At 38.8% G+C, this 17,327-nt stretch overlaps 1 protein-coding gene across 2 annotated transcripts; it reads right to left on the bottom strand.

Moving 5' to 3' along the window:
• Positions 1 to 928: 928 nt before the first annotated feature.
• Positions 929 to 15,270, bottom strand: LOC146318123 (protein zyg-11 homolog). Of its 2 annotated transcripts, none has more exons than XM_084732665.1 (14): positions 15,060 to 15,270; positions 13,546 to 13,711; positions 12,408 to 13,207; positions 12,061 to 12,201; positions 10,660 to 10,836; positions 10,280 to 10,344; positions 9,928 to 10,027; positions 9,617 to 9,667; positions 6,749 to 6,907; positions 6,598 to 6,645; positions 5,279 to 5,479; positions 5,024 to 5,076; positions 2,345 to 2,442; positions 929 to 1,229 (listed from the first exon to the last, which is right to left on the bottom strand). In XM_084732665.1, the coding sequence occupies exons 1-14, from the start codon at positions 15,060 to 15,062 to the stop codon at positions 1,048 to 1,050; spliced, it is 2,244 nt and encodes a 747-aa protein (XP_084588791.1). In that variant the 5' UTR covers positions 15,063 to 15,270; the 3' UTR covers positions 929 to 1,047. The 2 variants fall into 2 exon arrangements, with proteins under 2 accessions (XP_084588791.1, XP_084588790.1); XM_084732664.1 differs by having other exon boundaries at positions 6,749 to 6,910; positions 15,060 to 15,269.
• Positions 15,271 to 17,327: the final 2,057 nt, after the last annotated feature.

Raw genomic sequence — 17,327 nt, forward strand, 5'->3', positions numbered from 1 at the left:
CAGTTTAAGTGCACACTATATTTAGAATATTTTTACCTCTTTACTTTGCCATCAAACTGCCTTTTCTGACAGGAAACTGCCGTTATATAAGCCAAAGACAGCTCTCTCCAAACCAACCAAACTCCATGGGTAAAATCATTCATTTTACCTTGCAGAAAAAGTGAGTTGCTGGTCTTCCACTGCCTGAATCTGTCAGTTTCTTGTGTTATTGTGTGACTCAGGGGAATATGAACTATCCTTTTAAAACACTGAAGTCACACAATAACACAAATAAACTTCCAAACTAAGGCAGCAGTAGACCAGCAACTCCTGTGCTCTGTGATGCAAAATTACTGATATTGCCTGTGGAGACTGGCTGGTTTGGAGAGAACTTAATTTGGCTTATGTAATGGTTGTTTCCCCTCAGAAAAGGTTGTCTGACAACAAAGTGAAACAGTGAAAATGTTCTAAAAATATTGTGCCTGATGTTGATTTTCTTTTCTTAGATGGTCCTTCTTTGAAGTGCCTAAATTTAGTTTTATTGCTGACTCTGTGAACAGTTTAAAAAAAATCTAATTTGTTTGCCTGATTTTTAATTATTATATTTCCTGTCTTTATTCCTTTTTTTATATATAAAATGTTAAACACTTTAAGCTGCACAGTTTGTATGAAAGGTGTTATATAAATAAAGGTTAGTATGACATTATAGTTATAGTTATACATTGACCATGGATAAGTAACTTATACAACACTTCAAACACAACGTGGTGCAAATATTAATGAGGACATTTGCTGAAATCTGTAAACAATTTTTTTTTTAACCTTCAGAAGGATTTCAAATTAAATCAACAGTTTAAAAGTACATTACGACCGACATAACTTTACACAACCAGTGATCATTCTCTCTATATAAAATATACATGACATAATTTATTCCATTAAACTTTAATCCTGAGTACTGACATACTGTCTATACTTCAACACTGTATCTGCACACTGACAACTAGCACATTTTAGGCACAGCTCAAAGACAATAAATCAAATAAAATCCATTCCTCTGCTCTGTTGTCAAGACTTCTGAGGCCCCGTCTGGCTGCTGAAAGTCTCCGAGTGACTCTGGTGTTGCTCTACCATACGCAGGATGTTGTCAGATAGTCCTTTAATGTCGCTGTGAGTGTCGGGATGTGCAGCCAAAGCCTTCAGAAGTTCAGTCACGCCCTCCCTCTCCAGCATGCTGCTGTAATGTGAGGCTAGATGACAGAGAGAGAGGAAGTGATAAGAACATGAGAGAGGAATGGAAGCTTACAGGGATCGACCACACCACCACCACTTGAATATCAACACACGAGAAAAGTCTATGAAACTATTTAACATTGCTTATAGTGCAATATTTGTGTCATCACTATATACTATAGGGTGACAACTAACATTTATTTTTATTCTCAATTTATTTTCAGATTATTTTCCATATTAATTAATCCTTTGGTCTATAACATGTCATGTGCACAAATGTCCATGCATTTTGGCATGAAAAATTACTTTAAAGGTCTGGTGTGTAAGATTTATGGGGATTTATTGGCAGAAATAATAATAAGTGTTGTGAATTCCCCTGTGTTTTTCTGTACTGTGTCTTCTCAGATCTTTGATCTCACTGAAATTTCCTGTTTAGATAAAGGATTAACTAGCTAACTACATAATCTCACCCTGTAGAGGACGAGTAAATTGTGCCAGACACTAGACACTAGAGTAAAACATCCTGAAAAATCATATTTAATTTAATATAAAATGCAATTATTAAAGAATTATTCTTGTTTTTTTTTACAGTCTGGATCTTATTATCATGATTTTGATGTCATTCCTTTCTGTATTAAAGGTTCAGTTCCAGATTTATAGGGATTTATTGGCAGAAGATGGCAGGATATTTGTTTTCATTTGTGTACAATGACCTGAAAATAAGAGCTGTTGTGTTTTCGTTACCCTAGAATGAGCTGTTCCTATCATCAGAGAGCTTTGGCCCTCTTCTGTGTTGCACCACCATATTTCTACAGTAGCCTTGAATGGACAAACGAGACACTGCCATTAGATACGTCCTTTAACATTTTTTGTGGTCACCATATTTTGTTGTACATGCTTGGAGGAGGAAGGGGAGGCAGGCGGTATTCATAGGTCACAATCTACAATTTCACTGCTAGATGCCACTAAATCCTACACACTAGTTCTTTAACAATTAATCAATGATCAAAATACTTTATCTTTCTGTCTCAGTTGACTGATTGATTATTAGACTAATAATCTTTGATGCTCTACGCTGACCTCTATAAATCCCTCCATGTGCTCCCCACAGTAGTCTGTTTGTGTGTCTTACTGTTTTGACTGCAGACCAGATGTATGGCCCAGACCGCCCACAGCTGCACTCCTGAGGGCTGACAAGTCTGAAGCAGAGGGCAAAATGGATGGAACGACCTGAAATGTGGACACAAGGAGACACTACACTGATTAGGAGTGTCACAATATACCACGATTGACAAAAAATGAAATATTGGTATTATGTTCAAGCTGTAACATGCGATATTTCCACATTAAAATATCTAAAAACATGAGATGTTATGTTATATATTTAGCTGTGTTGTGTATTTGTTTCCAGCATTGGTCAAACTCAGAGAAATATGTCATTTTTTCAAGGTGATGGTGAGTTTCATGCTACCTAGTTGCTATAACTTTCAGGAAAACATGGGATATGTTGAATACATGAGAGAGTGAGAAAGGAAGACGGCAAACGTGACAAAACATAACATAAAATAAAACTTTAATATTATTATCTTGTCCATGAAAATGACTTCTGTCGTGTCAGGTAGATTTTCATGATTCAAGATTCAAGATGTGTGTTGTCACAGCAGTTACACAAAGTACCACTGTCTGAAAAACTTGGCCGGGATGCTCAAATAACAGTGAGTAAATAACAAAAATATCAAGCCAATTAAGTAATAAAAGACAGAACAATAATAATCATAAAGATAAAAAATATACAGTACTAAAATAAAATACAGCACACTAAATAAAATATTTGAGAGCAGCAGAAGTGCCAGAGAAAACTTGGCTGATGTTACTTAACTAGGTGCTAAAGAATCTAAAAGTAGCCTAAAGAATGTAAAATTAACCTTAATAAAACCTAAAACTAACCTAAGTGTGTACAATTTTAATGAGCTAAGGTGGTTGTTTAAAAGTGAAGATAACATCTTGCATAATCTCACGCTGCTTCACAACGTCAAACTACATCATTTATTATTGTTTTAATGTGAGAGAGACGTCTAGGTGAAATCTACATATTGTGCATTTAATAAGACACATACAGTAATATTATGTAATTAATCATTCGCCTTGTAAACATACTGAAAGCCCTACTTTTAACTATCTGTTAAAAGTAACTGCTCTTTTTTTCAGCTTTTGTACAGTTATAGACTCATTTGTCAAAAAAGAGACAAAACACACGATAAATAAATTTAATTTGGCTGATAGCATTTTTACTATTGTTTCAAATCTTTTCTGTAGATCACAATAACACATTTATCATTAATTCTTCTGGCCACATATTGAAATGATATCCTGAAAATCTGATATTGTGACTCTCTAACTGAGACTTTAAGAAAGTTGAGTAACTGAGAAATTGTTTTTTTGTGTTTGAATTCCCAGACAGTCAATTTATTTTGGCAACTGCTCTATTCAGGGAATGTAAACTGAGGTCTCGCTTGCAGAAAATTATTGTCAAAATACTTTTTTGTGAATGTCTTAATGCTTTGTCTAGCACTTATGGTAGTATTCTTGTGACAAATCTCTGTATGGCACATCAGTGGATACCCAAATAAATTAAACTATTAGATTAAGATTAGATTTTATTTCAAACATGTTGAAAAAACAAAAGAATATGCACAAGAGAAAAAAAGAGACAAAATAAACACATATGTTATATGAAGCGAACACTCAGCATATTCACAGTAAATAATTTATGTCTGAAAAGGTGTGAGGAGGTGAATACTTCACCATCAAGTCCTACCTCAGTTTTTATATTTCATCAATACACTTAGTGATACGCATGAATCTTTCAGCTACTTGCTCCAGTTTTCACCAGTTTTACACAACTGCATCACATTAAACAAAAGTACTCATTCACAACACAGACAGATCAAACAAGCAGAAACAAACAGAACAGCACAAAGTGAAATCGACCCACACATCCCACCACATCTTTCCAATCATCCATTCTATAAACATTCAGCATGTTGTTTTTTTAAAGATTTGTTTTAACTTATTTACTGCTTTTTTCCCCCATTTCATCATTTGTTGTTTTTCCATGTAGAAACTCCTTTGATTGTAATATAAAGATTTTGTGATGTTTGTCCTCACTGATTTCCTTCTCAAATATACAGATTCCTCTCAAATTGTGTTGAAAAGCAATTTTTTTTACTTTATACATGATTTGACCCTTTTAATTTTAGTACTTTTAGTTTGATTAATAGGGGGTTGGTTGGTTCTCTGGAAGTGGTTTTGTATTATATTTTTATTGTGTTATTTTATTGTGTTGTTTTTATGTTTTTTCCTATAGTTGATTGTACACCACTTCGGTCAACTCTAACACAAGTGTTACCAATGATATCATTTAAGGTCCATGTACAATAGCAGCACTCTGACTCTGTTTGACCTGAATGTAAAAGAACGTTGATTAATATCATTGATAATACTTGTGTTTAACCTACTACTTCATGTCAAAATGCCTGCTATGGAAAAGGTCTATTGTGTTAAATGTACACAGTGTTTTAAACCGTGCTGACACTGTATACATTAAATCAGCAACAACTGGGCAAAATGTTATGTAAGAGTGTTAAGAGAGAATGTAGGATGTGTTATTGATGGGAAACAATTTGGTGTTATGCAACATGAGGCTTACATTTGATGTTGAATCAAGCAGACAAGATGAGTAAGTGCATTAAAAATGACTACTTTTACAAAGCCTTTTCTCAGTTTTGTTCAGTGTGTGTTTTTCTCTCACCTGTAGGAGACCATTTCTCTCTCCAGATGGGTCCATGTTATTATGGAAGCATGCTGCAAAGACAGAGAGACACTTTGAAAAGAGCCAAAGGTGAATTTGACTGTCTGTTAAATGCAAACCAGCATACAAAACTTTGGCCTCGCTCTCCCTCACACACACATACACACACACACACACACACACACACACACACACACACACACACACACACACACATACACACACACACACACACACACACACACACACACGTACCAGCTGCTTCAGTACGGTGCTGAGGAGCTCGTCGCCCAGGGTCCAGGCGTCTGGTCTGGAGGCGAGCTGTGCCAGAATCCCCCCTGCAAAGTACCGGACCCCCACCTCCACCTGAGAGTCCTGCAGCAGGCTGAGGATGTGCTCCATAAGGTCCTCCTCCTGCAAGTCTGCCTGCAGCACCTCCACCTCTGCTATGTTGTTCTGCAGAGCAGATTCACACATGACTCTGTGTAAAACTGAACAACTCTTTCACTTAAATATTGTACATATTGTGTCGAATGTTTTTATAATACATACATTTTTCATATGTTAGTGTCAGTGTTCTATTTTCTATTTATTAGGGCTGTCACAATTTCAATATTAAACTGAAAAAAAATCAGTGATCTCAAAATCAAAAGGCAAACTGAATAGTGGATGTCCCTGTTTTTATTTCTTTTCCCAAATCATGACTTGTAAGCTGCATTTCCACCGCATGGTATTGTACAGCTCGATTCGACTCTACTTGCTTTTTAAAAATATTATTTACTTAAAAATGCCCCATGTACTGAGGATGAATGCAAGATGAGCAGAGGTAAAGGTGAGCAATGAAGTTGTCAGGCTGGCAGTAAATGTACAGTTTAGGTTACAGTTTTTTCAGTGAATAAATTCTGCAGCATCTCAAGACCAAAGGACCCATGTGTCTGTTTGTTGTTTTCCAACTGCTGGAGTAGCGACTATGTCACTATACTATCTGCAGAGCAAAAATGAAGTAGCAGCACCAAAGGCGAGTACAGTTAAGTCAAGCTACAGCTATGTGGTGCAAATGTGACTGCATAAATCATAAATCATGTTTTTTATTGTGCACTCATGAGATATCAATCAAACTGGTGTTGGTTTATTCATTTTAATAATGATGTTTAGTTCTCTGTATGTGAAAATCTATTTGGCAATCATTTCCTGATTCTGCTGATAGCAGTGATGACAGTAATAATAATGTTGGCAAAAAGGTGTAAGGGCCAGAGGGGATAGGTGAACAGTTTTATGTCAGTTTGCCTACATATGGATTTAATTTTATTCCTACTGGTCAAATACTTCTAAATATTTGAGGGAAATCTGAGACAATTTGTCATAACTCCCAAATTCAGATGCTGTTTGATGTCACAGCACTAAACTCGTGGGAATGATTGCAAAAAGAAAAATGAGCATCAGCTGTAAACACTGCAATTACTTTTTAGTTTAAACAAGTTGTAAACATACAGTACTGTGGCATACATGGCACTTAATCAAAAAACACATTCTGAACTAATAACAACACGTATACACAAACACGCTGAACCCACCAGGAGGCCAAGAAGTTTCTGCTGAATGGAAGGTTCAGTGTAGTAGAACTGAAACACAAGAAAGGGGGGGACAGCATAAGAGGAAAAATATTTGCGTGTGTGACCTTGGATATGTTTCTGTATTAACGTGTCGATCACTGTATGTTTGTACCTCCAGAACCTCCTCGTACAGCTCCAGGCCCTGGCACTCGATGAAATTGCGAGCGGCAGTGGGCATCTCATCTGTCAGGTTCCACAGAGCACTCAGGGCAAACTTCAGAGTGGAGTCCACCACTCCCACCATAGCTTTCTGCTGCACAATACCCAGCAGCTGCTGCAAGAGAGACAGACAGACAGATGGAGGGGAATGATAGAGAGGGACATGGAGACGGTATTAAGACAGCCAATAATCAATATATCCATGTTTGTAAATATACTCAACAAAATTATCAGCACACTTTTTTCCCTCACATTTTTCATGATTTGAGGTTAAAAAAAAATGTATAGCTCTTTCTGCACACAGAAAATCTTTATTTCTCTCAAATTTTGTTCACAGCCTTGTTAAACTCTGTGTTAGTGAGCACGTTTTTTGCCAAGAGAATACAACCACCTGACAGGTGTGGCATATAGAGATGCTGGATTATTGCACAGGTGTGCCTTTGACTGGTCACAATACGGCCAGTGTACTGAAATATGGCTATTTTACATAGTGCCACAGATACCACTGTTTTTCCTAGGAAAGCAAAGTCATGACCCGCCCTATTCTGCTTCTGATTGGGTAGTACTCCTTGCCTTCTTTGGCTGAGTTGGTTAGGTTTAGGCATGATGAACGATTGGTTAGGATTAGGATAAAAATATCAAGGTAAGCGAGTCAGAGGAAGAATAGACAGTTCACGACTTTATCCTTCTGGGGAAAAAAAAGGTACCTGTAGCCCCATGTGAAACAGCCATAGTTCAGTGCCTAATAAATGTCTTTTTCAAGCTCAAACTGGCCATTTTAGAGTGGCCTTTGACTGTGATTAGTCCTGTGCCATAAAGAAGAATGTCACAGGAACCGATGCCTCTGTACAAACTCAAAGCCAAAATTCTGAAAACATAACGTTACTTGTATTTCTACAGTATTGTAGGTACCAGTGATGCAATTCTTATGGACCTGATGGGGCCAGCATGTTAAATGCCAACGGAAGAAGAACAATGCCCAGTAGAGCAGCAAGTTGCTGACAGGTGGCAAGAGCAGCTGCAGCGATAGCTCTGCTTTGACTCATCAAAAAACTCAGGAAGAACTGTACATGAAACTTTGTGTTCGTGGCAAATCATCAGCGATATACAAGTTCATTAGCAAAATCCAGATTAGATTAACAACTAGGGGTGCCACAACTTCATCAAAATCAAAGACACCATCTCGATTCTCCAGCTCTTTTTTTTCTCTCCACCCCTGCCTACTTGCAGCATCAGGCACATGTCCAAAGAAAAAACACTTCAAAGATGACAAAGAGATTATGTCACATTTGATACCTACCATCTTTTTAAAGAAGAATTTGAAAACATTAATAACAGTTAACAATGGCATAGGCATCGGTACAAAAGAAAGGTTAAATTACAAAAATTGAATGGAATAGTGACCACAAAATCAGAAGTCAAATTGAATTGTGGATTTGGAGAATCGTGATTTCCCTATGAACAATGTATCCAAAATATTCTTGTCATCCAAAATCTGAGAGAAATAAATCTTTTGTGTGCACAGAAAAAGTTGTTTTACTGCAACTCATGAAAAATGGGAGCAAAACCAAAAGTGTTGCATTTATATTTTTGTTGAGTGTATATTTGTAGATATACAGTAAACATCCTTTGACGGTATTGAATTCAACTGTTGGTTAAATTGTTTACATATTAATAAGTGGCAGCAGAAATACAATAAGCTAAAATAAGTGAAGCGTAGAGAGAAGCTTGATTACATACACAATGAGGGAAATGGAGAAGTGATTGAATAATGGAGTAACAGTAAACTGAGAAGGACGTGTGTGTGGAGCAAATGAGGTGACAGTGACAGTGAGTGAATGAGTGCATACAGTGAGTACGTAATGGAAAATATAGAAGGTGAGAAAGACAGAGAGAACTAGAAATACACTCACGCATATCTAGTGTTAAGCCAGGGACGTTGTGTAAGTTGGAAACTAAATACTCTAAATCAGAGGTTTTCAAAGCGGGAGACAGGCCTCCCCGGGGGGCTACAAACAGTGTCAGGGAGGCTCAGTGAATGGAAATGAAAACATATTGCATTAGTTATCAAAAGGAGACCAATGGAAACACAGTGCCCGCCAGCAAAAGGACAAAATATCCCCATGGTAAGCTATAATTATGAGATATAAAGTCAGAGTTATGAGCTAAAGAAGTCAAAGTCAACTTTTTATCTCATGACTTTTTATCTAGTAGGTCTAACTTTTTAACTCATAATTCTAACTTTTTAACTCATAACTTTATGACTTTTTAATTCAGAGTTATAACTTTTTATCTCATAGTTATGACTTTTTATCTAGTAGATCTAACTTATAACTTAACTCATGATTCTAACTTTTTAACTCTTAACTTGACGTTTTAATTCAGAGTTAGAGAGTTATATCACAATTATGATGTACCATGGGAATGTTTTGTTTTCTTTTACTGGCTGAAATGGACTTCTGATCACATAAACTAGTCTAAATATGTGTGATTTGGTTACAGAGATAGTTCAGAAATACAGTAAAGAGAATTTTGCAATTTGTCTCACTTTCTCAGAATCAGATACTAATAAATGCCTTAGGAAAGAGCTTTTTATGTATTTGGTATGGTCTGAAGTGTCAAACAAAAGTTTTTGGCTATCTTGGCTCAATTCTTGAGTGTCTATTGGATCAAATAACATAATCATGATCCCATAGACATTTAGGAATTAAGTGAAACTAAGCATATAAAATAAGGGCAGGCGCCTCTTTCCAAGCTTTGTCTGAAGGGAGGCCCACAGTCTCAGACTTTCAAAACCCCTGCCCTAAAATTGTAAATGTACCTTCATAATAAAGACGTTGTTGCCGAGCCGAGCAGTCTCCTCGGTGGACAGCTGCAAATAAAACAAACAGATGAGTGCGTCTTTGAATTATCACCATTTTCCTAAATGTCAGACTAGAACAAACAGTGCTTTTATCACACAGGGAAATTTGCCCCACTTAACTGGACTAAATGAAAGCATAAAGCTGGAAACTAGTGTCACAGGGGTGCAGGAGGTGACTGAAGCACAGGGCTGTAAACAGGCGGGACTAACAGGTGCCACACTGTTTTCCTGCAGCGCACTAATGCACAGTAAGCGAGCGGCATCTTGACCTTGGCCACCAGAATGGAGATGACAGCCACTGCCATCCTCTGAAGGGTAGGATCCTCATGGCTGCTCAGCCAGTTAATCACCAGCGTGGCTGCTAAATACCTGAACCATGATCAGGAACACAACATTACAACAATATAGCAGTGATGTACAGACAAGCCATGGGAAACTCTGAGTTCAGGTCTGCATTTCTACATCTGGAGGAGCTATTTCTTTTGGCACTTACATTTCAAGAGAAAATATATTTTAGCTGGATCACAATTTGCTGGAAAAACATGAGTACACTGATGATCTTGGCTACTGCACAGCCCAGGGCTCATACGTCATATTATAACTGCAGGAAAGTAAACTAACTTGTCAAAAGGGACATCCTGAAGGATGTAGTCACTGCAGAGCGCCAGCAGGCAGTTCTTTTGCACCTGCAGAGATGAAAACAACTTGTGAATTGAAGAACCATATGGCTGTAAAAAAATCTGTGGGTCTATGTGTGTGAATGGGGTTTTATAAAGTAAGTACAAATGCTGTCTGAAATGAACCACATATGAGGTCAGAATTTGATGAATGACACATTTTGTTGTTGTTTAACTACATGATTAGAGCCCAGCAGTATAACAAAATATATTTAATTTTCAGACAACACATAAGCCTCCATTACATGCTGTGTTTTGGCTGAGGCTCTGTACATGATATCGAATATGGATGTGTAATGTGAGACACTGAGCATATCCTGTGACCTGGTGGTGGTTGGTGAAGGTCTTCATGGCGTGCAGCAGCTGGGTGACAGTGGAGCTGATGAGGCTGACGGGCATGGCCTCTGCCAGGTCCTGAGTGGTCAGGTTGAACACGCACGCTGTGGCCACCAGGTGGACGTGCACAGAGGTGGGGTGGCTCTGCATTCCGCTCAGGACCAGCTGCAGGAAATAACAAGTTTATGTCATAATCACCACAGAATAAGAAACTGACCGGTGTCAGGACTTTAAGCTCTCAATATTACCGCAACTGCTATTTGGGTGTCTTTTTTAACCATCAGGTGCTTCACTGATACTCCATCAGTAGGGGACAGTGATGGGACGGAGTATCTCTCAGATATTATTAGTGTGTAACCCTCCCACCTCCTAAAACTACTCACTAAGCCAGCTGTGAAGTTGCATTGTACTATTTATCTGTGAGGCTCCACTAGAAACTGCCTCTTACACTCCTCTTTCCAATCACCTCTAAGTACAGTGATTATAATGTCAGTTTGAAGAACATTTTAACTTGAGCTGTAAACAAGACTGTTCAAACTGAGCAAAAACAGTGCTCCTTACAAAGAGAATGAGGAACACTACATTCAAATATTGCTTTTATTTTTATATCTCTATTAGTGTATGAATGGTACTTCATATTGTTTCTTCTACTGTGGAATATGTGGGAAAATTGTGTGTGTGTTGTGAATTTCTGTGTTTTTCTGTTCTGACACTGTGTGTATTATTCTTTTGGAAATGTTGATCTCAGTAAGACTTCCTGTTTAAATAAAGGATTAGCTATCTAGCTAACGAGATAAAATTACAGCCTCTCATCCTGCAGAGAATAAGTACAGATATTGTGCACACTAGAGTAAAATATCATAGAAAATGTATTTTATTTACTGTACAACACAATTATTAAAGTATAATTGTGTTTTCTTCTTATTATTATCATAGTTCTGGTAAGGCTTAGCAATATATTGATATTTTATCAATATAAGTGATATGAGACTACATACTGTCTTAGATTTTGGACATTATTTTATCGTTATATGGCATATGTTTGGTGTTTTTCTGGTTTTAAAGGTTGCATTACAGTAAAGTGATGTAATTTTCTGAACTTACCAGACTGTTCTTGCTGTTCTATTATTTGCATCATATGATCATACAGCTTTTAATCTCCCTTGATTTTTTGCATGCCAGGTTTTCCTATGCAATGAAGATTATTTTAGGTGTGCTCACCTTCAGTTTTACCTTGAATAAAAGCATCTTAGATCATCTGTTCTAAACCTTTACATGTTGGTGTTGTTTTAGAAATTTTGTCAAAACAGACTGATGAAAACTTCAGAAAACAGAAAACACCCAAAAATGAACCCAGCCTTTAAAGATCGAACACGCCAAGTGCCATACCTTTAGCATGTCAGGTTGTGGTTTGTTAGTGTCAGTGGTCAGATTGTAGAGATGGACGAGGGCCTCTCGTATGAAACACTCTCGGTCTCTGTACCTTCTCAGGGCCTCACACACCTGGTTCTCATCAGCCTCTCCAGTTACCTGAACACAAACAGCAGATCAGCACCGTCAGGGAGTCAGGAAATGCAGTGGTCATATTCAGTACATATACAAACAGAGCCACAAGTCAGACACAAATGAGAAACTTATGCAAGAGTCAAGCTCATGTGTCTGCCCAGAACATTCTCTGCTGTCCTGACATGTCATGAACCACAGAATGACATCAAATCTGTAAACTAGAAGCTTACTTTAAGGTTTTTGTGTGAAGACAGGACCTCACAGGAGCTAGCCCCAGTGGCTAGCAGGCCCAAGAAGACCAGTCCACCCCTGGCCTCCACGAATGCTCTAACTGCTGCTTCAGTAGTCCTCTTCCGTCCAGAGATATCTAGAGAAATGAGGGCAGGGAGGACCTGGGGACTCCCCTCCAGGAGCTGCCGTACTGTCTCGTCCCCATCTTTCCCGTCGCTGTCGTCCACGGTAATGTGGTCATCTGAAAAGTCTAGATGCCTGAGAGCGTGAAGCTGGCCGAGGACAAAGAGCATCCTGGCAGGAGACATGTCCAACTGCCGCAGCCGGTGGGCGATCAAAGATCTCAGGGTGTTTTTGCAGTTGAGGAGCGCAGTGAGCTTTGAGATGGCAGTGCATGAGATATCCAGGCTCTCCAGCTGAGGCAGAGAACAGATGTCCTCAAAGACAGTGTCTGTTAGGTCTGTGTTGGCGAGGTTTAGCTTCCTTAAGCCCCGCAGGGAGCTGAAGCCAACACCGGTCCCTCCATCCTCCCCAAGAGACCCCCAGTCCAGATGCAGACCACTGAGGGACAGCCTCTGCAGGCTTGACCTGCATTCTGGGTTGGAGGCAAGGCCTGAGACGATGTTCGCCCCAGTGAGGCCCCCAGAGACCCAGGAGGCATCTAGTTCCTGGAGCCGGTGAGGGCAGAGGGCCAGGAGGAAAGCTTCTGCAGACACCGGAGAGCTGTGGATGGAGGCTCGGCGCAGACGGAGCTCTTTGCAGTTTCGGAAAATCCCAACAGTCGTGTCATTCAATATCCCTTGTAGGGAGAAACAAACAGAGGGAGGTTGTTGGAAAAGTAGCATCAGTTAAGCCACATTTATGTTTGTGGAGTAGACTTTTCCCACCATTTCAGCCTGGCATAGGGCACTGGGAACTCATACTGGATGATGACTGGGTAAATTGAGGATAATGATATTCTGATTCACTTTTGTTTATACAGGAAATTGTGTGCTTGAAGAATTTAAGCTAACTGAAGGTCAAACGCGAGTCACATTTGTCATGGTGTGTTTATCTGTTCCTTTTCTATCACCTGGGAGTTGCAGTTGCCCTCAGTTGATGATGTTATTGATGTTGTTGGAGCATTCGCTGTCCTACCTTTAGTTGCCATCTTACGCAGCAACTGGTCAGCCATTTCCTGCGGGAAGAGCGGGGCCCAGCTGAGGCACATGGAGCCGTCTGCTCGCCTGCTGCACAGAGCGTCCAGGCTGCGGCACACCTGAGCCAAGCAGAGGTCGCACAGGGCCTGGGGGCCCTCAGCATCCTGCAACACAGCAACAGTTAATCACGCAACTGGACAATTACTGTACGTATAAGCACACCTGCTGTCGTTTTAAAGGGTCAGTTCACTCAAGTTACAGAGAAAACATAACATAAATTTAAAGTCAATTTGTGTGAAACAGGTGTTTTCAATAATTCTGTTCTTGATCTCAATAGAAAGTTGTGCATTCTGGGTATTTATCTGCATGGTTGTATTATAAACAAGAGTGATCGTACACTAATAGAGTAGTGTCTCATACAAGCTAAGAGAGCAATAGCTATAGAAATGGTTCCCAAACTCGAGGGGGGGGGATGGCGCCAAGTGGGGTGTGGAGGACCAGGGGAGAAATATAGAGTGAAACTAAGTGGACATGATTTTTGTAGAAGAATTAACTGTTTGCTGATGCTATCATGCTGACCTTTATTTCACTAAAATTCAACCTGAATCCTATTTTTTATCAGTTGGTTTCCCAATTAAAGTTGAATGATTGATAATAATCTTAAGTTGAGGATGGCCGATCTTTTTTCAGCTTCTGAAAGTGGGGGGACGTGCCAGAAAAAGTTTGGTAACCATTCAGCTGTAGGATGAAACAATGTGAACAAACCAAGTATGAATCAGTACATTATGGATCTATCAACAAGTGCTGCCATGCAAAAAGCTAAGATACATTACCCCAAGGAAAGCTTGAAGTTTCTGAATATATCTGGAGGCATTTCATTGAGTTTTTGAAGCAAAATGTTGCTAATAAAACTACAGTCTGGGTTGAGGGCTGGGTGGGGTGTCTCGACTAAGATTATGAAGTATAGTAGCTTGTGATCCTAAAGCATATCTGCACATCATAATTACTGTAACGTGTATATTCTTTGTTTTAATTACTATGTTTTTATTTACCTATTTGCTTGTTTATTCATTTGTTGGTTGACTGTATTTGCTGCCCATGCAATTAAATAGAATATATAATATACAATATATAATACATAAAAATTCCCTGAATGTTTTAGAGGTTATTCTTCGGTCACATTCAATACATCTGTGGAGCACATTAATGCCCTGACAGTGGTCTCACAGGCTTCTTCCTCAGGGACTCAACAGATCCACACTGACACAGGATCTCTAACGCTGCAGGAGGCTAATTTTAACCGCAACAGATGAGACACCGCACACAAGTAAAGCCCGTTTAAACCACCTAATCCTCCGGTCTCTCTGCGGGCCACAGTGGACAAAAAGCACGTCTTTGCAAAGTCCTACAGCGCTGTGTACTGAATACGATAAAAGTTTGTCAACTAACACACAGCTGACGAAAGGAAACACTGGCAGCATTTTACAAAAGGGGAAGGGGGTTCAAACTCACCATGCCTCAAAGGTAAACAGTCGACGGGAAAATAAAATTGGCAACGGTAAAGCGTCGTTCAGCACATTTTTTAATCAACAGACGTTATTGTTTTAATCCGTTTCATCCATTTAATCTAAGAAAAGTTATGAAATCTTCTGTTTTGATTTAATAGTCGTTCCTGCTGAGCGTCGAGTGTCAACTGTCACCGGCTACCCGCCTCCTATTGGTCAGTGCGCATGACGTCACTTAGAGTTTGTTTGAAGGTATGTTAACTTGTTCATTCATCCTAATACAGTTTTAATTCCTGTTATTCGACTCTATCAATTTATCAATCTATCTACCTATCTATCTATTTGGCCCCATGCTTGTGCCTCTGAAGGTCATTAAAGTGCAGGTGGTAATAAACTCGTTTAGCCACAAGGAGGGGCTCACAGAGAGAGATGGATTTTAACATTTAACCAGTCTGACAGCTTATTAGTTATTTGTCAATAATTATTTAATCCCTAAATACAAAGGCCCAAAATCCATATTGTACATGTACATTTACATGTACATGTACGTTACATGTACATTTACATGTACAATAGACAGACTTAAACAGACTTTCTAAGGAGAGGGGCTAAAATTGTCCACTACCTACAGAAGACCAGGAGGCAAATAAAAAACAAACAAACAGGAAAGTCTGATCTAAAATATGTTCTTTTCTGTGTTTATTTAAGAACAGGTGAAAAAAGGTTTTCCCAGGATCATCTCTATGTTCCTTTTTCATCTGTGAGACAGGTGGGAGGATTTTTAAAGGGATCTTTTTTCCAGCTGTTTGTTGTTGTTAATGCTCATTTCAGCCACAAGAGAATGTAGTGCGCCACTGCCCCATGACTAAAAACATTAAAGGAACAGTTAAATTGTTTTATTGCGGGGTTGTGTGAAGTGCATATCCATAGTGTCAATAGGTGCTGGTCAGCATGTCCCCAGTTTGAAGAAGCGAAGACAGGCATACCAGCAGGAAATTTAAGTAATGAATTGCTGTGGATGGAGTCAGCAACAAAAGGTAGCTACTTAAAAAGGGCTTACCTAAAAAATACATATCAGTTTAAAGGGATAGTTAATCAAAAAATGAAAATTCAGTCATTACCTACTCGCCCTCATTGAAGGTCAGGTTTAGTTTTTTAGTCCACAAAACACTGCTGGAGTTTAACAGGAAAACAGGGCTGGAGAATCTCCCAAACAATTAAAGTGAATGGAATATATTTAGAATATTTTCATTACTTAATTTTGCTGTCAGACAGTATTTAATGATGGGAGACTGCTCTTGTATAAGCCAAAATTATTGCTCTCTCCAACCAACCAACCAAAATGAGTAATTTTACCTTGCATAACACAGGAGTCTCTGGCCCACCACTGTCTCGATCTGATAGTTTGTTTGTGTTATTGTGTGACTCTGAAAATATCTGAGCTATTCTTTTAAAACACTGAAGTCATACAATAACACAAACAACCAGTCAAGGAAGTGGTGGACCACCAACTCCCGTCTTCCCTGAGGTAAAACCACTGATTTCATTTATGGACTTTGGGTTGGTTTGGAGAGAATGACATTTGGCTTATGTAATGTCACTTTCCCATGAGAAACAACTGTCTGACAGCAAAGTAAAGTGGTAATATTCCGAATAAACTACTTTGTTTTTAGGTGGACCTTCTTTTAAGTAGCTTAAAACACCTTTTGTTGTTGACCCAGCATCTACAGTACCTCATACAACCCCACTTCAAAAAATCAGAACTATCCCTTTAAGGCGTAAACGCAAGAGAGAAAAACGTTTTCAGATTTAGAAAATAAATCACCAGTTTTTTTCTCATTTGCCTCTCAGGGCTTCCATAACTATCCCCTCGTTTGTGCATGAAGTTATTTTTTAGAAGGTTTAAGAGGTCACACATTTCACAAGAAATTTTTCAGAAGTCAGAAAACGAAGTATTATTTTGCACAAAACTTTTTTTTTTTCTTATCCCTTTCAACCCTTTTGATCATTCAAGTTTTAAGGGTCCCTAACCACCGGATTGGGAAACACTGATCTACAATGGGTCTTGTTAAATGTGTTGCAGATACAGATAAAGATTTTCCAGGCATGGGTTGAATTAGCACAAATTGTGTTTTTTTGAGCTCCTTTTCAATAACAGCTTCCACCAAACACATGTTCCTCTACTATATATAATTTATTTAAATCGGACAACCTCTATTATACACACCCGACCACCTACGAGACACACACTCAATCACACATACGCAAACACGTT

Source organism: Lutjanus erythropterus, chromosome 12 (genome assembly GCF_056507025.1).
Source record: "Lutjanus erythropterus isolate fLutEry1 chromosome 12, fLutEry1.hap2, whole genome shotgun sequence".
Lineage (NCBI taxonomy): Eukaryota > Metazoa > Chordata > Actinopteri > Lutjaniformes > Lutjanidae > Lutjanus > Lutjanus erythropterus.

Coding starts and splice junctions, on each gene's coding strand:
- LOC146318123 (XM_084732664.1), bottom strand. Junction 9,668..9,927: donor TCTCCATTCTGGTGGCCAAG/GTCAAGATGCCG, acceptor TTTTATTTGCAG/CTGTCCACCGAGGAGACTGC. Junction 5,077..5,278: donor GCACCGTACTGAAGCAGCTG/GTACGTGTGTGT, acceptor CTGTCTTTGCAG/CATGCTTCCATAATAACATG.